Consider the following 21,277-nt stretch of genomic DNA (forward strand, 5'->3'; position numbering starts at 1 on the left):
GAACTCAGAGAAGGTACAGAATACGGCCCCCCTCACTTAGGTAAAGGTAAAGGAAAGGTACCCCTGCCCGTACGGGCCAGTCTTGACAGACTCTGGGGTTGTGCGCCCATCTCACTTAAGAGGCCAGGGGCCAGCGCTGTCCGGAGACACTTCCGGGTCACGTGGCCAGCGTGACATCGCTGCTCTGGCAAGCCAGAGCCGCACACGGAAACGCCGTTTACCTTCCCGCTGGTAAGCGGTCCCTATTTATCTACTTGCACCCGGAGGTGCTTTCGAACTGCTAGGTTGGCAGGCGCTGGGACCGAGCAGCGGGAGCGCATCCCGCCGCAGGGATTCGAACCGCCGACCTTTCGATCGGCAAGCCCTAGGCGCTGAGGCTTTAACCCACAGCGCCACCTGCGTCCCCTTGCCTGCCCACAATTCTCTCACTTGCCGGCGGGATTCGAACCGCCGACCTTTCGATCGGCAAGCCCTAGGCGCTGAGGCTTTAACCCACAGCGCCACCTGCGTCTCACTTGCCTGCCCACAATTCCTTGTCTCCTAAGGCTATCAGGCTACTGCTTAAACATAAGGCTGGTCTTAACACTGCAATAAAAGGGACAAATCCCCTCGGATAGCTCAGTTGGTACAGCATGAGACTCTTAATCTAAGGGTCAAGGGTTCAAGTCCCAGGTTGGGCAAAAACATTCCTGCACTGCAGGGGTTGGACTAGGTGGTCCCCGCGGTCCCTTCAAACTCTACAGTTCTGTGAAATCTCCATGGGTGGGGTGTGGCGACAGAGGAAGGCCCCTTCCTAGGCGTAGGTTTGGAATTGGCAAGAGGGCCTACGTAGATGACCTTGATATCCAAGCATGCTCATATGAGAAGCTGGTCCCACAGAAACCATGGTCCAAAACCAGTTTCACGATCTGCATCATGGTTAACTCTTGCATCTGCGAGACTTGAAGCTTTCATTCGTTTGTTCAGAATAGTACGAAAACTTTTTTTCTTTTTCTTTTTTACAGAAATCTTAAGTGCAACAAATGGAAGTACAAAATAAGAAGTCCACAGTAAGGCAAAACCTTTCTTTGGGCCAACTGAAATGTCACAAAATAAGTCAGCAAGCTTTCCAATTCTCCGAAAGCTTCTTTTACGCTCCCCAACACTCCCAAGTATTCATTTGGGGCAGAGGGGTTGAATTCCCTGTGTGGGTTCTCTGGTGACTAATAAGGGCTGTGCTAGCAACAGGGTTCTTGCTTAATCTCAGAAGCCATACACTGGCTTTCCTCTGTGAATTCCCCTAGAGGGCATAAGATGGATACGCCATCTGAAGCCATTTCAACGCTCCAAGCAATGATGGGTCTCCCAACCCCAGCGTGAACTTTTTGGTGTCTGTTTAGATCCGCTTTTCTGTAAAACCTCTTCCCACATTCCAGACACTGGAAAGGTCTCACCCCAGTGTGGATTCTCTGGTGTGAAGTAAGGTCCGTTTGCTGCCTGAAATACTTCCCGCACTCTGGGCACTGATACGGTTTCTCTCCTGTGTGTATGCTTTGATGAGAGGTGAGGCTCTTTTTCTGACTGAAGGTCTTCCCACACTCCTGACACTCATATCGTCTCTCTCCTGTGTGGATTCTTTGGTGTGTGAGGAGGTTGGACTTGTCGTAAAAGCTCTTCCCGCAGTGCGAGCACATGAAGGGTCTCTCCCCGGTGTGGATTCTCTGATGGGAAGTGAAGCTCGTGATTTGGCTGAAGCTCTTTCCACATTCCGTGCAAGTATATGGTTTCTCCCCCGTGTGGATTCTTTGGTGTCTAGTAAGGTGTGGCTTATCGTAGAAGCTCTTCCCGCATTCCGAGCAAACGTACGGTTTCTCCCCAGTGTGGATTCTTTGGTGGGAAGTCAGGCCGAAGCTTTGATGGAAGCCTTTTCCACATACCAAGCACTGATATGGTTTCTCCCCTGTGTGGATTCTTTGGTGGATGACCAAGCTCGATTTGTCGTAAAATCCCTTTCCACACTCGGAACACTTATACGGTCTTTCTCCCGTATGAATTCTTTGATGTGACGAGAAGCTTGCTAGCTGCCGGAAACTCTTTCCACACTCCAGACATTTGTATGGCTTCTCTCCTGTGTGGATTCTCCAATGAACGTTAAGGTCTGACTTGCGATTGAAGCTTTTCCCACATACTGGGCAGACATTTTTTCTTTGCCCTTTCTGTTTTCCCTGCTGAACTAAGATTTCGGGGAAATTGTCACCCTGCCACGTAACAGATTCGTTCATCCACATCTCTGTTTGATTTCCTTCCTGCTTTTCTGGCTCAATTTGATCTCCAATCTCCTCTTCCATTTCTAGATTCTTGTTCCTTTCCGACAACTCTCCATATGTCCCTTCATCAGTCTTACGCTCCCACTCATCACCTTCTGGAATACAGAGAGAGAAACTTGGTTAGAGGACATAGCAGGGGAACAAGGAGGAAGTAATTTTTCATCACCCATCATGCCAAATTTACTGCTGCAGAGAAGACGGCGTACAGGTGTGGTTCTGCTTCCACATTCCTTCCAAAGACTTAGAACTGCTCTACACATCCATCAGAAGTTCCTACACTGTGCTGCCCAGATTTGATTGGGGCTGCACTTGAAGATGACTTAGAAACTTCAACTGGTCCAAACTGCAGCGGCCAAATTACTGCCTGGGGTTCCATTTAAATCTCATATAACACATGTTTTCAAACAGCTGCATTTCTTTATCCCATCTCAGCTGCATGTAAGTTGACCTACCCCTTTTGCAATGAACAGACCACACACTGCTAAGTAAGTTTAAAATGCTTTACTTACAGTTCCAAGCTGCACTGGGTACCATGCAATGGGTTAATTCCCGGGCCCAATTCAAGGTACTCATGCTTGTGTTTAAAGCCATATATCATTCAGGCCCCAAATATATGAAAAACGGCCTCCTTTCCTACAGACTTCCAAGACGCCCATCCCCACCCCCCGAAGCTCAGGATAGTGATGGTGGCAGACTATAAGCCGTAGAACTCCCTCCCCACAGAAGTTTGTCTGGCAACTTCATTACAGTGGTACCTTGGTACTCAAATGGCTTGGCTCCCGAACAAATTGGCTCCCAAATGCCGCAAACACGGAAGTAAGTGTTCTGGTTTGCAAATGTTTTTCAGAAGCTGGACGTCTGACGTGGCTTCTGCTTGAGTGCAGGAAGCTCCTGCAGCCAATCGGAAGCCACGTCTTGGTTTCCGAAAGGTTTCGGGGGTTGGAACAGACTCCCGGAACATATTAAGTTCGAGAACCAAGTTACCACTGTATATATGCTTTAGACAAACCTCTTTAACCTGGCCTTTGACACCTGAGAGGCATATTTTCAAGATTCACTGTATATTTTGTGACAGCATTTTTAAAAGTTGTATTGTATTGTAACAAATGGATGGGACTTAACAAAGTGTGGCCCTTACCCAGAGAGGCCACGTTCCAGTAATTCTCCAGTTGCACTTCCCCGTGCAGAGCCCTTTGGCCCGGATCCAGCAGAGCCCACTCCTCCTCGGTGAAACACACGGCCACTTCCTCAAAGGCCATGGGACCCTGAATGAGGAAGAAAATGCCACGTCCTTCAAGTTACATATATCTTACATATATATCTTGGGCTAGGGTATTTTTAGAGGGAACAGTTGTTGTGGGAATGGTTGTTGCTGTTGTCACGGTTCATTTCTCGCACCTTTATTTTGGATATTATTATTTATGTGGAAATAGTTCAGTTTGGTTGTGAGCTTTTTGATGCTTCACTTATTGTTTACGACTACTTTTGTTATGCTTGTACAGTGCTACCTTGGTTCTCAAACGGCTACGTGCTGAACAGATCGGCTCCCGAACGCTGCAAACCCGGAAGTAAGTGTTCCGGTTTGCAAATGTTTTTCGGAAGCTGAACATTCAACGTGGCTTCCGCTTGAGCACAGGAGGTTCCTGCAGCCAATCGGAAGCCGTGCCTTGGTTTTCAAATGTCGAATGGAGATCCAGAATGGATTAAGTTCGAGAACCAAGGTTCCACCGTAGTTATGTAATTTTTTAAATATATGTTGTAAGCCGCTTTGAGCATGGTTTTAACTTTGGAAAGGCGGCATACAAACGAAAGATTGACAAACAGATTCTGCCAGATTTCTGATTTGGAAGAAATGAGCGTCCCCTTCCCCACCACCCCTTTGGAGCCAAACCTTTGCCTAAGGAAAATAAGCAGAGCTCGCAGCCTCTGTTGTGTGTCGTTTGATGGGTTTAACATCTCTATCGCCATATGACAGGCACCCGATATACAGTCATACCTTGGAAGTAGAACAGAATCTGTTCCGGAAACATTCAGTCCCAAAACATTCAGAAACCAAAAAGCGGCTTCTGATTGGCTGCGGGAAGCTCCTGAAGCCAATCGGAAGCCGGGGAAGTCCCATCAGACGTTCGGCTTCCAAAACTAGTTTGCAAAACGGAACAGTCATTTTTGTTTAGGGGCCAAAACTAAGCTGTTCGAAAGCCCAGGTACAACTGTATACACTTAGACTAAGCATTAGGAATAATTTTCTGACGGTAAGAGCTGCTCGACAAGTGGAACAGACCCTCTCAGAAGGTGGTGGGCTGCTTCATTGGAGATCAGGTGGCCATCTGTCAGGGATTCTTTAGGTGTGACTCCTGCACTGCAGTGGACTGGACTAGCTAACCCTCATGTGGTCCCTTCCATCTCTATACTTCTGTGAATCTATGGAACGTGGAAGCTCCCCAACCATCCTATGTACACGTTTTTCTGACGATCCTTACCCGAGTTGACTGTGCAGAAGCTGCTGCTGTTGCTCTGTCACAAATGAGAGATGATTCGGAGAAAGTCAGGGACAACACCCCATTGCCTGCTGCAGAAGATGGCGAAAAGAGATATTGTTTTTGCTTTTAGAAAAGCAGTGCTAATAATAATAATAATAATAATTTATTATTTATACCCCGCCCATCTGGCTGGGTTTCCCCAGCCACTCTGGGCGGCTTCCAATCGAGCGTTAGAAACAATACAGCATTAAATATTAAAAACTTCCCTAAACAGGGCTGCCTTCAGATGTCTTTTAAAGATAAGATAGCTGCTTATTTCCTTCACATCTGATGGGAGGGCGTTCCACAGGGCAGGCGCCACTACCAAGAAGGCCCTCTGTCTGGTTCCTTGTAACCTCACTTCTCACAATGAGGGAACTGCCAGAAGGCCCTCAGCGCTGGATCTCAGTGTCCGGGCTGGACGATGGGGGTGGAGACGCTCCTTCAGGTATACTGGGCCTTTGAGGCCGTTTAGGGCTTTAAAGGTCAGCACCAACACTTTGAACTGTGCTCGGAAACGTACTGGGAGGCAATGAAGGTCTTCCAGGACTGGTGTTATATGGTCTTGGCCACTCCCAGTCGCCAGTCTAGCTGTCGCATTCTGGATTAGTTGCAGTTTCTGGGTCACCTTCAAGGGTAGCCCCACGTAGAGCGCATTGCAGTAGTCCAAGCGGGAGAGAACTGCTGCTGTTATGCCCATGCTGCCAACTTTTTTTATTGCTTGGTTAATCTGAAGGGGCAACCGCGCACTAAAAGGTATCAGCACACAATATTTCTCTAAAACGCTACAAGTATAATGCAATGATTTCATAATCGCAATGCCAACCTGAACTCCTTTGGGAGGGAATGGTGGGATATGAATCAGATAACAAACAAAAGGAATAATACTTCTAAGTATAAGAGGAAACAACATCCACAACAGATGAATGGGTTAATAAAATTAATGGACTGTGTTGAAACGGCAAAGCTAACTGCCAGACTAGGAGAGTGGAATTTCTTCTTGTTAGGTATATATCGAATGTATTGTTATGAACAAGAAGGCAGTAAAGAGATCTGAATTATAATTGCTTTATCGAACAATATGGAAAGTCAAAGAAAAAACAAAAATGGTTATTTGTAATGTAGCTAAGATGGATTATGTGAAAATTTAATAAAATATAAATCTTTCAAAAATACTTCTCTCTCTCTCTCTCTATATATATATATATATGCCATCTTATAATATAATGTTGTTGTGCGTATTAAGGCATTTAAAAGCCTTTCTCTTTACCCAGGCATTTGAAGGCTAAAATCTTGGCAACCCTGAGGATAATTGTGATTGCTTTAAACTGTTTTCAGGATGTTTTAAATTATACTTTTTACTAGCGTGCTGCAATTCTGGGATATAACTTGAGACAACTACAACAAAACAGTACAGTAGTGCCTCGCAAGACGAAAAGAATCCGTTCCGCGAGTCTCTTCGTCTTGCGGTTTTTTCGTCTTGCGAAGCAAGCCCATTAGCGGCTTAGCGCTATTAGCGGCTTAGCGGGTTAGCTGTTAAGCGGCTTAGCGGGTCAGCTGTTAAGCGGCTTAGCGGCTTAGAAAAAGGGGGGGGGAAGGGGGGGAAAACGCAGGAACTCGCAAGACATTTTCGTCTTGCGAAGCAAGCCCATAGGAAATTCGTTTTGCGAAGCACCTCCAAAACGGAAAACCCTTTTGTCTAGCGGGTTTTCCGTCTTGTGAGGCATTCGTCTTGCAGGGCACTACTGTACTTGGTAACAAGATAATATAGAGGGACATAAATAATCATCATCAACAATAAAACATTATGATCGCCAAGTCATTTAATTTGCCACTTTCAGATTCCCCATAGATCAGTTTTAAAAAGAGAGAGGAGGGAGAAGAGGAGGAGAGAAGGAGGAGGAAAATGTTAAAATTAAAATATAAACATAACTGAAATGCGTGGTAAAACAATTACATTGAATCAATACAGTGGATGCTCGGGTTGCGAACGTGATCCATGCAGGAGGCACGTTCGCAACCCACAGCACCGCATGATTTGGCACTTCTGCGCATGCACAAAGCGCAATTGAGTGCTTCTGCCGAAACCTGGAAGTAACCTGTTCAGCCACGCGCCTGCCTGGAAGCCGGGTCTCCTTCTGTTCCTTCTCCAGCTTCGCTTGAAGGGGCACTGCGCAGAGAGGGAGAACTGTGCAGCGCCCCTTCAGCGACGCACCTGCCCTGGCTTCTGCCTTAGCTGTGTGCAGCCTCTTCAGGCAGGGGGAGCCTTCATCTTGCTGCCCTGAAGAGGCTTGGCACGGTTATCCCAGAAGCCAGAACAGCCACACGGTATCCCAGAAGCCAGATCCCTCTTGCTGTTCTGGCTTCTGGGATTCAAAGTATTTTTTTTCTTGTTTTCCTCCCCCCAAAACTAGGTGCGTCTTATCATCTGGTGCATCCTATAGAGCGAAAAATACTTAAAACAGGAGACAAGATGCGATTCGACTCAGTTGTGTGTACGGAACAAGATCTACTATTGCAGTGGGATTTTTCCCTCTCCCCAAAGCCTGCTAAATCTGTTCTGGAGAGTTAAGAGAAAACTCCATACAGATTTAATCTTGTCGTGCAAACGGAACTTGTTCCGTGCAGTGATACCCAGCTTAGAGTTATGCTGAATTCAACCCTCAGGCTGAGAGAGGAATAAGCTCTGGGAGTTGTGGTGGGACCCACGCTCAGAGATGGACAGGCACCCACCCCCCCACAGGCAAGATCAGCGGCTCATTAATTACAGGCATCCACAAAAAGGAAGAGGGAGATCTAGACTTTATCCTGGAGAACGTCATAGCACCCAGAAATTCAAGGAACGGGAAATCCTCCCTTACCCAGTGACGCATCTTGAGTCCGAATCTCTGGCGCGATTCCCACGCAGAGAGACTTCTTGCAGGCATTAGGAACATCCTTTTCTGACTCGAGGGAATCAGCGACCGCTTGCGGGAGGGACCGCGGCACCTGAAACAGCAACCAAGATTTGATTCAGGGAGCAGGGAAGAGAACTACAGGAATGGGATGGATTTTCACCATCTTCTTCTTCCAGCTCTGCAAAACCCTGCAGCACTCAGTGGGGCTGGAACAGGAACACAGGAAGCAGAGAATGGCCCACCTGCCACCACGATTTAAATCATCGGTTCTGAATTAAGGGGCGATTCAATTAGAAAGTAATGTGTTTAGCGTTAACTCTTGGAGCGTGCACTCGGTTCTGACCCAACTAAGCCTCCTGGAGCAAAATATACTGGTACATCAGGACGCTTAGTTTGGTCAGAATCGAGTACACTATTCCAGAGTTCATGCTAAATACATTACTTCTGGTCAATGGTCCACTGCAGCCGCTTGGAAGGCTGTGACAATTTGTGTCCTGGGTTTTTTAGACTCGTCTACCTATGGACTATCTGAAACCAAAGGGGCACATGGGTTGCTAGATGGGAACTTGTTCTCACAGTGACCAACCAGATGCCTGGGGGAAACCTTAAGCAGGACCCGAGAACATTATAACTCTCGTCTCCTGAGGCTTCCAGCAAGGAGTGTATTCAGAAGCATGGCTGCTTCCCACTGCAGAGGCAGAGAACCACCATGGCTAGTAGCCATTGATATAGCTTTCTCCTCCTTGGAACCACCAAGATGAAAATATTCTCTGTAATGAAAATGCAATACAGATGGTACTTGACCCCGGCCAGATGGGCAAAAATGTACAAAAACTGTAGTAATGTATGTTGGGGATGCAACAACGGGGCAGGAACCTTTCTACATATATGGTGGGAGTGCAAAGAAATAGTGGGATTCTGGGAAAATATCTATAATGAACTGAAAAAGATGTTAAGATTTTCATTTGAAAAAACCCCAGAATCCTTTCTCCTGGGTATCATGTCAGAGGAAATAAAAAGAATGGCCAGACCAATATTTATGTATGCAACTACGGCGGCAAGGTTATTGATTGCCAAAAATTGGATAAGCAGCAACGTCCCAACTAAAACAGACTGGTTATCTAAAATGATGGAATACTTTCATATTGCCGAACTAACAGGGAGGATAAGAGGAGATATGGTGCAAAAATTGAATAAGGAGTGGCCTATCTTTAAGGAATACATCAAAAATTATGTGGAAAAAGTAGAATTTCTGACAGATACTGAGTGAATCCAGAAAATGATTAGAGTGAAAGGAGAGTAAAGTTAAGATAAAAGAAGAGATAAAAGAAATAATGAAATGTGTTTAAGCCAGTTGGAAAAATAAAGTAGTGTAACTGTTAGGATATTTCCGTTCCACCTTAAAAGGGAGCAGGCTTTATGAGTCACAGAGTCTGCGTATTTCCTGTTCACAGGATGTTTCTGTTGTGTCTATGCTTTCGTTTTCTCTGTGTGCCTGAACACGCAAGCAGGCAGTCATGTTTTTTCCTTTGTTCTGACCAACGCTGAATAAACTTCTAAATAATGCTCTCCTGCGTGCATCTTTCGCTGTGCGAATTCTGCTGATAGAGCGTGCATCAGCTCTGGAATGTGGCAAGCTATTTTCTGGAGCTCGTGTCGCTAATTGCTGATACTGTATCTACGGGAGATCGATGGATCGTCCGGAGGCGACGTGGGGGCCATGATACAGTAACAAGAACGACTGGAAGTCAAGTCACTTGGTGGGTGTCCATATGGGGTAGGTGTGTAGGTATGTTGATATGTATAGTATAAAAGGTAAAGGGACCCCTGAACATTAGGTCCAGTCGTGGCCGACTCTGGGGTTGCGGTGCTCTTCTCGCTTTACTGGCCGAGGGAGCCGGCGTACAGAATGACTAAGCCACTTCTGGTGAACCAGAGCAGCGCATGGAAACACCATTTACCTTCCTGCCAGAACGGTACCTATTTATCTACTTGCACTTTGACGTGCTTTCGAACTGCTAGGTTGGGAGGAGCAGGGACCGAGCAACGGGAGCTCACCCTGTGGCGGGGATTCAAACCGCCAACATTCTGATCAGAAAGTCCCTCTATGTATAGTATGGGTAGGTATTATATAGAGTAATGTAGGTATGTTTTATGTTAGGAAAATTAGGTAGTGTGCTATGTGCGTGTATTGTGTAAATGTATATGTATGTGTTTCACATGTTAATAAAAAAAAAAGATGAAAATATTCTCTCACCTGCTCCTTTTCTTCCTGCTTCTCCTCTCCCTGCTTCTTCCCCTCCACCTGGCTCAGGAGGAAGCCTTCGGCCAGGGCCACCGCCTGGGAGCTGGTCTCCGCTCCGCACTCCCTGACCCAGCTCTCCATCTCCGGGGGGAGGACAGCCAGGAACTGCTCCAGGATCACCAGGTCCAGCATCTGAGCCTTGGTGAGCCGTTCCGGCTTCAGCCACAGACGGCAGAGGCTGTGGAGTCGGCTGCAAACCTCTCGGGGTCCCTTGGCCTCCTGGTAGAGTAACCCTCTGAAGCGCTGGCGCTGGTCATCAGAGCTGGCATCGTCCACCCCCAGGATCTCTGGGACAGACTTTTCCCTGTATGTCCTACGGCTCCCAATCTCAACAGTGTCAGGGCCAGCTGCGGTTCGCTCCTCCATCTTCGCTCTGTACTCCAAGGTGGCTTCCGAGATCGCCGTAAAGATATTCTCCCGCCAATTTCTGTCTTGTTAAAGCCAAGAGCTGTCCAGATCCGAGGCTTGCAAAGGGATGGAGTTCTTCTGCGTGGAGCAAAGGTATTTTCACAAGCTGGCGCGGACGATTCCAGCTAGCAACCAACTGGGGCTTCTGCCTGCAGGAAAAACAAGCAAATCTTAAGGCTCAGTGAGAAACCAGAGATTGAAGAGTTGTTTGTAAAATTTTTAAAAAATACTGTTTGCAATGCTGTATCCAGCCCTGGCACCTTAGCGTGAATTGGCAGGGTAATAAGTAAGTACCGTATTTTTCGCTCTATAAGGCGCACCAGACCACAAGACGCACGTAGTTTTTGGAGGCGGAAAACAGGAAAAAAAATATTCTGAATCTCAGAAGCCAGAACAGCAAGAGGGATCGCTGTGCAGCGAAAGCAGCAATCCCTCTTGCTGTTCTGGCTTCTGGGATAGCTGCGCAGCCTGCATTCGCTCCATAAGACGCACACACATTTCCCCTTACTTTTTAGGAGGGAAAAAGTGAGTCTTATAGAGCAAAAAATACGGTAAATAAGTTATGCACCCACACGCAGTGGTTTTGCCTCTAGGTCTCTACAGTGTTGGCGACGCAATCTTTGATTGCATTTCTAAAATCAAGAACTGGCCCACCCACAAAGTAGCCCCTTCTCTTGTTTTCCTTGGCCTCAAACTCCTCCATAAATATCTTATTCATTTCCTCTTGGCTGCAGCCAGATCAATAGCTGGAGGCTGGAAAACGTCCTTTGATTTTTATTTTTATTTTATTTATTTTTTATTATTACAGTGGTACCCCTGGTTGCGAATGGGATCCGTTCAGGAGTCCCGTTCGCAACCTGAAAAGAACGCGACCCACGTCTGCGCAGGTCGCAATTTGCCGCTTCTGTGCATGCGTGTGACGTCATTTTGCACATCTGCACATGCGTGAGTGGCGGAACCCGGAAGTAACCCATTCCGTTACTTCTGGGTCACCATGGGACACAACCTGAAAACACGCAACCTGAAGCAAACGTAACATGAGGTATAACTGTATTATTACTATTACTATTATTATTATTATTAATACCTCAGTTGTCGAACAGAATGCTTTCTGGCAGACAGTTAGACCTCTGCAGCGTTTGACAACCAAGGCGCAATGGGCAGGCGGCAAATTCCATTGAGAAAATTATGAAACATTGTTCATGTATGCAACAATGGCAGCTAGAATATTAGTGGCAAGAAATTGGAAAAATGAAGTGATAGCAGAGTGGCAAGCCCTAATGACAGAATATCTCCAGCTAGCAAAGATGACAGGGAGAGTAAGAGATCAATCAAAACAGAGTGTATATATAAAGAATGGAGAATATTTAAAGAACACCTAAAAAACTATTGTAAGAATAAGAATCTCCTGGTAGAACTAGAGTAATTCTTGTAAATAAAAGGTGGAAATGATATTGTGTTTGCACGTACGAAAATGATTAAGTGAATTTGAGACTGTGCATTATAAAGGAAAGAATGGATATAGTAAATGAAAATACTGGGAAGTCTTTTTTAGCTAATTCACAGTAATGTTTTTGTTCTTTTTTGTGAGCTTGTATTGATATGAATTTATGTGTAAATATGATATGGCATTTACATATATGAAATGTATAATATTATGTATTTTTTCTATTTTCTTTTTTTTTTGCTTTATGTTTGTATTAAGAGTTGTTGCGTTTTGATATTTTTTAATTCAAATCAATAAAGATTTATTTTTTAAAAGAGAGAGAGAGAAAAAATTGAGAAACACGCCCCATTTGACTTCCGAAGCGCATTTGAAATATTCAAAGTGTTGGTGCTGACCTTTAAAGCCCTAAATGGCCTCGCCCAGTACAGTGGTACCTCGGGTTACACACGCTTCAGGTTACATACACTTCAGGTTACAGACTCCACTAACCCAGAAATAGTACCTCAGGTTAAGAACTTTGCTTCAGGATGAGAATAGAAATGATGCTCTGGCGGCGCAGCAGCAGGAGGAGGCCCCATTAGCTAAAGTGGTGCTTCAGGTTAAGAACAGTTTCAGGTTAAGAACGCACCTCCGGAACGAATTAAGTACTTAACCCGAGGTACCACAGGTGGCGCTGTGGGTTAAAGCCTCAGCGCCTAGGACTTGCCGATCGAAAGGTCGGCGGTTCGAATCCCTGCGGCGGGGTGCGCTCCCGCTGCTCGGTCCCAGCGCCTGCCAACCTAGCAGTTCGAAAGCACCTCCGGGTGCAAGTAGATAAATAGGGACCGCTTACCAGCGGGAAGGTAAACGGCGTTTCCGTGTGCGACTCTGGCTCGCCAGAGCAGCGATGTCACGCTGGCCACGTGACCCGGAAGTGTCTCCGGACAGCGCTGGCCCCTGGCCTCTTAAATGAGATGGGCGCACAACCCCAGAGTCTGTCAAGACTGGCCCGTACGGGCAGGGGTACCTTTACCTTTACCACTGCATACCTGAAGGAGCATCTCCACCCCCATTGTCCAGCCCGGACACTGAGATCCAGCTCCGAGGGCCTTCTGGCAGTTCCCTCCCTGCGAGAAGTGAGGTTGCAGGGAACCAGGCAGAGGGCCTTCTCGGTAGTGGCGCCCGCCCTGTGGAACGCCCTCTCATCAGAAATCAAGGAGATAAGCTATATGACTTTCAGAAGACATCTGAAGGCAGACCTGTTTAGGGAAGTTAATGTATGATGTTCTATTGTATTTTTAATATTTTGTTGGGAGCCGCCTGGAATGGCTGGGGAAATCCAGCCAGATGGGCAGGGTATAAGTAATAAATTGTAGTTGTTGTTGTTGTTGTATAAGTAATAAATTGTTGTTGTTATTATTAAACAATATTGATGAATATTGTTATTATTATTAAACAATATTGATGAAGATGGACCAGTGGTCCTGATAGAGGCCTATTCACACCATACGTTTAAAGATTTGTGATATTCCTGCATTGCAGGGGTTGGTCTAAATCAGTGTTTCCCAACCTTGTGCCTCCAGCTGTTTTTGGACTACAATTCCCATCATCCCTTGCCACTGGTCTTGCAAGTCAGGGATGATGGGAATTGTAGTCCGAAAACAGCTGGAGGCACAAGGTTGGGAAACACTGGTCTAGATCAGTGTTTCCCAACCTTGGGCTTCCAGCTGTTTTCGGACTACAATTCCCATCATCCCTGACCACTGGTCTTGCTAGCTAAGGATGATGGGAGTTGTAGTCCAAAAACAGCTGGAGGCCCAATGTTGGGAAACGCTGGTCTAGATGACCCTTAGGGATCCCTCACAAGTCTACAATTCTATGATACCATGTTAAACAATCATGGCTTCCACAAAAAAAACATCCTGGGAGCTGCAGTTTGTTAAAGGGATGTTGAGATTTATTAAGAGACACCCCCCTACATTTCACAGTTTCCTGGGAAGTGGGGTTGATTACTAAGCCACTCTGGGAATTGTAGCTCTGTGAGGGGAAGGGGTGGGTGGGTGTCTCCTAATAACTCTCAGCACCCTTAACAAAACTACACTTAGAATCATAGAATCATAGAATCCTAGAGTTGGAAGAGACCACAAGGGCCATCGAGTCCAACCCCCTGCCAAGCAGGAAACACCATCAGAGCACTCCTGACATATGGTTGTCAAGCCTCTGCTTAAAGACCTCCAAAGAAGGAGACTCCACCACACTCCTTGGCAGCAAATTCCACTGTCGAACAGCTCTTACTGTCAGGAAGTTCTTCCTAATGTTTAGGTGGAATCTTCTTTCTTGTAGTTTGGAACCATTGCTCCGTGTCCGCTTCTCTGGAGCAGCAGAAAACAACCTTTCTCCCTCCTCTATGTGACATCCTTTTATATATTTGAACATGGCTATCATATCACCCCTTAACCTCCTCTTCTCCAGGCTAAACATGCCCAGCTCCCTTAGCCGTTCTTCATAAGGCATCGTTTCCAGGCCTTTGACCATTTTGGTTGCCCTCCTCTGGACACGTTCCAGTTTGTCAGTGTCCTTCTTGAACTGTGGTGCCCAGAACTGGACACAGTACTCCAGGTGAGGTCTGACCAGAGCAGAATGCAGTGGCACTATTACTTCCCTTGATCTAGATGCTATACTCCTATTGATGCGGCCGGAATTGCATTGGCTTTTTTAGCTGCTGCGTCACACTGTTGGCTCATGTCAAGTTTGTGGTCAACCAAGACTCCGAGATCCTTTTCACATGTACTGCTCTCAAGCCAGGTCACAGGGTGCTTTGTGGGGAGGGATGACTGTTTAAAGTGGTATCTGAGTGCTTTAAATGTACATTGTGAATGTACAGGACGCCTTCCTCTTTTCCAATTTACACAGCAGGAAACAGAGGTTTGCTCAATTAAAAGCGGATTCAAGCGTTCTGTTGCCTTGCAGGGCGGGATCTATTACATTTTTATTTTTTCCTTTTTGCAGTTTGTAACTGTGTTTGCGGGAGGAGGGTTATGGGATATTCTCTGTCTTTTGTCTTCTCGTTTTGAACAGTATTATTATGTTGTCAACCGCCCTGTGATTTTCAGGAAAAAGGGCGGTATACCAAATTCATAACCAATAATAAAAATAGTAACAACATGATGAGGTTTGAGCTCTGCAAGCAAAACGAAGTGGTGGGAATTGCTTTAAGCACCATGCAAGCTTTCCGCAAAGCAAAGCAAATCGGGGCTCAACAAAGGAGACCGTCCAAAAAGTCTGGCAGACGACTGCTGCTGCTGCTGCTGCTGCTGCTGCTTGCGTGAGTGTTGGGAGGACCGCTCCCTCTCCTGCCAACTCCATCCGGCCTAGGGGGCGGGGCCTGCACTCACTGCCACAGCATAAGAGGCCTGAGAGAGGCTTCCGGGACACGGCTGCTGCTGCTGCTGCTGCTGCTGCTTGCGTGAGTGTTGGGAGGACCGCTCCCTCTCCTGCCAACTCCATCCGGCCTAGGGGGCGGGGCCTGCTCTCACTGCCACAGCATAAGAGGCCTGAGCAGCTACCGGCAGCAATGGACAAAATGGTTTTAAATGTTTTAATCGCTTTTAATTTGCAGCACTTTAAATGGTGGTTGTTGTTTTTTATAATATTATATTATTTCATTATTTTATTTTTGCTTGGGGTGGGATAAGCACTGAGTCAGCAGTATTGTTCCTTGTTTTGCTTTGTTTTGTTTTGTTTTGTTCTGTTTTGTTTTATTATTATTATTATTCTGTTAAATTATTATATAGTTTGTATTTTGCCTTTTAAGGGGGAGGGTCATGGCTGCCTGGGAGTGGGCCTCAGCCAATAGATTGGGTGGGGCAGGTTCCACAGGGGGAGATGTATTGGGACACCCGATCTCAGTGATCACGGGCAGGAGGAGGAGTTATGCTAAGACCAGACCATGTCATTACCGAGGAGGCAGGTTTAGTCGTTGTTTGAGGACTATCCCTGCCTCCAGGTCTGGTCCTGACCGGAAGGATACAGTAATCAGCAAGGGAAACCCACATGACCTGAAAGTGTTGCTGTGCAATGCCAGGTCAATGATGAATAAAACCACTGCCATCCACGACCTGATTGTGGATGGAGGATTTGACCTGGCATGTGTGACAGAGACCTGGTTGGATGAGGCAGATGGGCCTGTCCTTGCCGCTGCTTGCCCACCAGGTTTCTCTTACGCACAACAACCCAGGTCATGTGGGCGGGGAGGGGGGGTTGCAGCGATTTTTAGGAAGTCATTAGTCTGCACCAGGCGTCCTATTGGGAAGACCCAGTTTTCTGAGTGCATGTTCTGGAAGTTGGGCAATAGGGGCAGTACAGGATTCCTACTGGTGTACCGACCTCCCCGCTGCACCAAGGATTCCCTGCCCGAGCTGCTTCAGGTCGTGGCGGATATACTCCTGGAGACACCTAGCTTGGTTGTCCTGGGGGATTTTAACATCCATGCCGACACGACCTTACAAGGGGCAGCTCGGGACTTCGTGGAAAGCATGGCCTCCATGGGGCTGTCCCTGAATAAGTCTGGCCCAACTCATAGCCACGGACATGCCTTAGACTTGGTGTTCACCTCTACGGATGTTGGTGATCTGACATTAACTAAAAGCGAAACAAAAGAAGTGCCATGGTCAGATCACTACCTGGTGCAACTGGACTTCTCCGCAACCCTTCCCCTCCGCAGGGAGGTGGGACCGATTCGGATGGTCCGCCCCCGCCACTTAATGGATCCAATTGGCTTCCAGAGAGTGGTAGGGGATGCTTTATCCCAAGTTGATGGCCTTTCAGCTGATTCCCTGGTGGCACGCTGGAATGCGGAGTTAACCAGGGCTATTGACTGTCTGGCTCCGAAGCGCCCTCTCCGATTGCATGGAGCCCGGACAGCCCCGTGGTTCTCCCCGGAGCTGAGGGTGATGAAACAATCGTTGAGACGGCTAGAGCGCCGGTGGCGGAAAACTCATTCTGAATCAGACCGGACACGGGTTAGAGCTCAACGTCGAGCCTACCAAGTGGCAATGGCGACGGCGAAGAGGGCCTTCTTCGCCGCCTCCATTGCATCTGCAGAAAACAGCAGCAGGAGACTTTTTCAGGTGGTTCGCAGTTTATCGGAACCACCTGTACCACCGGGGCCTGGTAGGGACCCCAAGATCTCCTGCAATGCTTTTGCAAAGTTTTTTGCAGATAAAATCGCTCAGATTCAGAAGGAAGTAGACTCCACAGTGGGAGCAGGGCCAGGGCGGGAGAGTGCTAGAGCTCTGTCTGGTCCTGTTATATGGGATCAATTCCAATCTGTTACCTCCGAGGATGTGGACAGGCTGCTTGGACGAGTGAAACCGACCACCTGTCTTCTTGATCCTTGCCCATCCTGGCTGATAAAAGCGAGCCGGGAAGGGCTGGGCGATGGGCTTTGCGGGGTGGTGAATGCTTCCCTCTGTGAGGGAGCCTTCCCAGACCCGCTGAAAGAGGCGGTCATTAAACCGCTTCTTAAAAAAACATCTTTAGACCCGGCCAATTTGGCCAACTATCGCCCAGTCTCAAATCTTCCATTCTTGGGCAAGGTGATTGAGCGGGTGGTTGCTGAACAACTCCAAGCACGCCTGGAGGAAACGGACCATTTGGATCCCTTCCAATCGGGATTCAGGCCTCACCATGGGACTGAAACTGCCTTGGTCGCGCTGGTTGATGATCTCCGGCGGGCTAGGGACAAAGGTGAGAGCTGTTTCCTAGTTCTGCTGGATCTCTCAGCGGCCTTTGACACTATCGACCATAACATCCTTCTGGACCATCTAGAGGGGCTGGGAGCTGGGGGCACTGTTATACAGTGGTTCCGCTCCTTCCTCCTGGGCCGTGTTCAGAAAGTGGTGGTGGGGGATGAGTGTTCAGACCCTTGGGCCCTCACTTGTGGGGTGCCTCAGGGTTCCGTCCTCTCCCCCATGCTTTTTAACATCTATATGAAGCCGCTGGGAGAGATCATCAGGGGGTTTGGACTGGGTGTTCATCAGTATGCAGATGACACCCAGCTCTACCTCTCCTTTAAATCAGAACCAGTGAAGGCGGTGAAGGTCCTGTGTGAGTGCCTGGAGGCGGTTGGAGGTTGGATGGCGGCTAACAGATTGAGGTTGAATCCTGACAAGACAGAAGTACTGTTTTGGGGGGACAGGAGGCGGGCAGGTGTGGAGGATTCCCTGGTCCTGAATGGGGTAACTGTGCCCCTGAAGGACCAGGTGCGCAGCCTGGGAGTCATTTTGGACTCACAGCTGTCCATGGAGGCGCAGGTTAAATCTGTGTCCAGGGCAGCTGTCTACCAGCTCCACCTGGTACGCAGGCTAAGACCCTACCTTCCCGCGGACTGTCTCGCCAGAGTGGTGCATGCTCTGGTTATCTCACGCTTGGACTACTGCAACGCGCTCTACGTGGGGCTACCTTTGAAGGTGACCCGGAAACTGCAATTAATCCAGAATGCGGCAGCTAGACTGGTGACTGGGAGTGGCCGCCGGGACCACATAACACCGGTTCTGAGAGATCTGCACTGGCTCCCAGTACGTTTCCGAGCACGATTCAAAGTGTTGGTGGTGACCTTTAAAGCCCTAAACGGCCTCGGTCCTGTATACCTGAAGGAGCATCTCCACCCCCATCGTTCAGCCCGGACACTGAGATCCAGCGCCGAGGGCCTTCTGGCGGTTCCCTCATTGCGAGAAGTGAGGCTACAGGGAACCAGGCAGAGGGCCTTCTCGGTAGTGGCGCCCGACCTGTGGAACGCCCTCCCATCAGATGTCAAAGAGATAAAGAATTACCTGACATTCAGAAGACATCTTAAGGCAGCCCTGTTCAGGGAAGTTTTTAATATGTAATGCTGTATTGTTTTTAACACTGATTGGGAGCCGCCCAGAGTGGCTGGGGAAACTCAGCCAGATGGGCGGGGTATAAATAATAAATTATTATTATTATTATTATTATTATCCTAATTTATATCATGGGTAGGCAAACTAACGGGACGCAGGTGGCGCTGTGGGTTAAAGCCTCAGCGCCTAGGACTTGCCGATCGAAAGGTCGGCGGTTCGAATCCCTGCGGCGGGGTGCGCTCCCGCTGCTCGGTCCCAGCGCCTGCCAACCTAGCAGTTCAAAAGCACCTCCGGGTGCAAGTAGATAAATAGGGACCGCTTACCAGCGGGAAGGTAAACGGCGTTTCCGTGTGCGGCTCTGGCTCGCCAGAGCAGCGATGTCACGCTGGCCACGTGACCCGGAAGTGTCTCCGGACAGCGCTGGCCCCTGGCCTCTTAAGTGAGATGGGCGCACAACCCCAGAGTCTGTCAAGACTGGCCCGTACGGGCAGGGGTACCTTTACCTTTACCTTAGGCAAACTAAGGTCGGGGGGCCGGATCCAGCCCAATCGCCTTCTAAATCCGGCCCGCGGACGGTCCGGGAACCAGCGTGTTTTGACATGAGTAGAATGTGTGCTTTTATTTAAAATGCATCTCTGGGTTATTTGAGGTGCATAGAAATTTGTTCATATCCTCCCCCCCCCCAAAAAAAATATAGTCCGGCCCCACAAGGTCTGAGGGACAGTGGACTGGCCCCCTGCTGAAAGAGTTTGCTGACCCCTGATTTATATTAATAGTGGGCCTTTGGCGACAGTTGTGCAAACCTATAGATCCCGTATGCGTTTGAATCCCCGCCCCCGCCCCCAATAGTGACAGCCTGGAGGTGCCCCCCCCCACCCGCGTCTCCCTTTGTAGGGACTGAAAAAAGAGGGATGGAGCAGGAGATCCCTGTTTGCCTACTTCTGCCTGCCTTGGGCTTCTCTCCCCACGGGACCCGACCGAAGCCCACTCCTCTGCAATGCATTGCAGCGCAGTGCAACAATGCAACGTATTGCAACGCTGTAATGCAATGCCTTGCAACAATGCAATTCAGTGCGTTGCAAGAATGCAATGCAACTGCAACAGTGCAATGCAATTGCAACAATGCAATGCCGTCCCCTGCTCTTTCCTCCCTGGGCAATCGCCCATTCCCGGAGAGGCCCTTTTGCACTCACCAGATGCTCTTTTGCCAGGGGAATGGTGGCAGGAGGGGTGGGGGTGGCGCAGGCAGGAAGTGGGCCTTCCTCTTTCTTCTGAGGCGCCTCTCTAGGAAGGACGACTCTCTCGCGTTAACCTTTAGACTGCTGAATTTCCCCCCCCCCATTCTACCCCCCCCGCTCTCTCTCCAGCAAGTTTGCTCGTAAAGGAGCGCGTTGCATTGCGTTGCCTGTTCTTCTATGATTATTTTTAAAAGGCTTCTAGTTAATTTTGCTTTTTTACTTGCTCGTGTTTTATTTTGATGTGAAGTGGCTTTGAGACTTTGGTGTGTCTTTGTAAGGAAGCATCCCAATGCAATATAATAAAATAATAATAAGCAGGACGTTTAAAGCACCAAAAAAAGAATCCCATGAACAGTTAACAGTTAGAAAACTACGGTTCCCACGATTATTTCTGGGAGGGCATGTTTGAAATCGGTGTTTCCCAAACGTGGGTCTCCAGCTGCTTTTTGGACTACAATTCCCACCATCCCTGACCACAGGTCCTGCTAGCTAGGGATGATGGGAGTTGTAGTCTAAAAAAAACAGCTGGCGACCCAAGTTTGGGGAGATAAAAGTAAAGGTAAAGGTACCCCTGCCCGTACGGGCCAGTCTTGACAGACTCTGGGGTTGTGCGCCCATCTCACTTAAGAGGCCAGGGGCCAGTGCTGTCCGGAGACACTTCCGGGTCACGTGGCCAGCGTGACATCGCTGCTCTGGCGAGCCAGAGCCGCACACGGAAACGCCGTTTACCTTCCCGCTGGTAAGCGGTCCCTATTTATCTACTTGCACCCGGAGGTGCTTTCGAACTGCTAGGTTGGCAGGCGCTGGGACCGAGCAGCGGGAGCGCACCCCGCCGCAGGGATTCGAACCGCCGACCTTTCGATCGGCAAGTCCTAGGCGCTGAGGCTTTAACCCACAGCGCCACCTGCGTCCCAGTCAAGTTTGGGGAACTCGGATTTAAATGTATCGCGCACAAGAACGAGAGAGAAAAGTCGCTCAGACAAAACTTTTGAGCTTTTCTAGCCTTTCTAGATTTTATCTCTTGTCTCCTAAACTCCTCTCTGAAACTTTGGCGAGCTGCTGAACTGCCTCGTTGGCTCAGATCGCATTCATACAGTACAAATTTTTGTTAAAGGTCCAAAGAGTTGTTAGGAGATCCTTCCCTCGCAGAGCTATGAAGAAGTGTGCATTCACACGAAAGCTCATACCAAGAACTAACTTAGTTGGTCTTTAAGGTGCTACTGGAAGGAATTTTGTTTTGACTATGGCAGACCAACACGGCTACCTATCTGTAACTAGAGCTATGATTGTCAGAGTT

General features: G+C 48.2%; 1 protein-coding gene across 1 annotated transcript; it reads right to left on the reverse strand.

Moving 5' to 3' along the window:
- Nucleotides 1-496: 496 nt before the first annotated feature.
- Nucleotides 497-19,985, reverse strand: LOC307208475 (zinc finger protein 202-like). The gene is made up of 6 exons (XM_079963081.1): nucleotides 19,936-19,985; nucleotides 9,980-10,584; nucleotides 7,687-7,813; nucleotides 4,787-4,875; nucleotides 3,445-3,571; nucleotides 497-2,401 (listed from the first exon to the last, which is right to left on the reverse strand). Exons 2-6 carry the CDS (start codon nucleotides 10,391-10,393, stop codon nucleotides 1,218-1,220), a joined length of 1,941 nt encoding a protein of 646 aa, XP_079819207.1. The 5' UTR covers nucleotides 10,394-10,584; nucleotides 19,936-19,985; the 3' UTR covers nucleotides 497-1,217.
- Nucleotides 19,986-21,277: the final 1,292 nt, after the last annotated feature.

Source organism: Podarcis cretensis (genome assembly GCF_951804945.1).
Source record: "Podarcis cretensis genome assembly, chromosome: 2".
NCBI classification, from domain to species: Eukaryota; Metazoa; Chordata; class Lepidosauria; order Squamata; family Lacertidae; genus Podarcis; species Podarcis cretensis.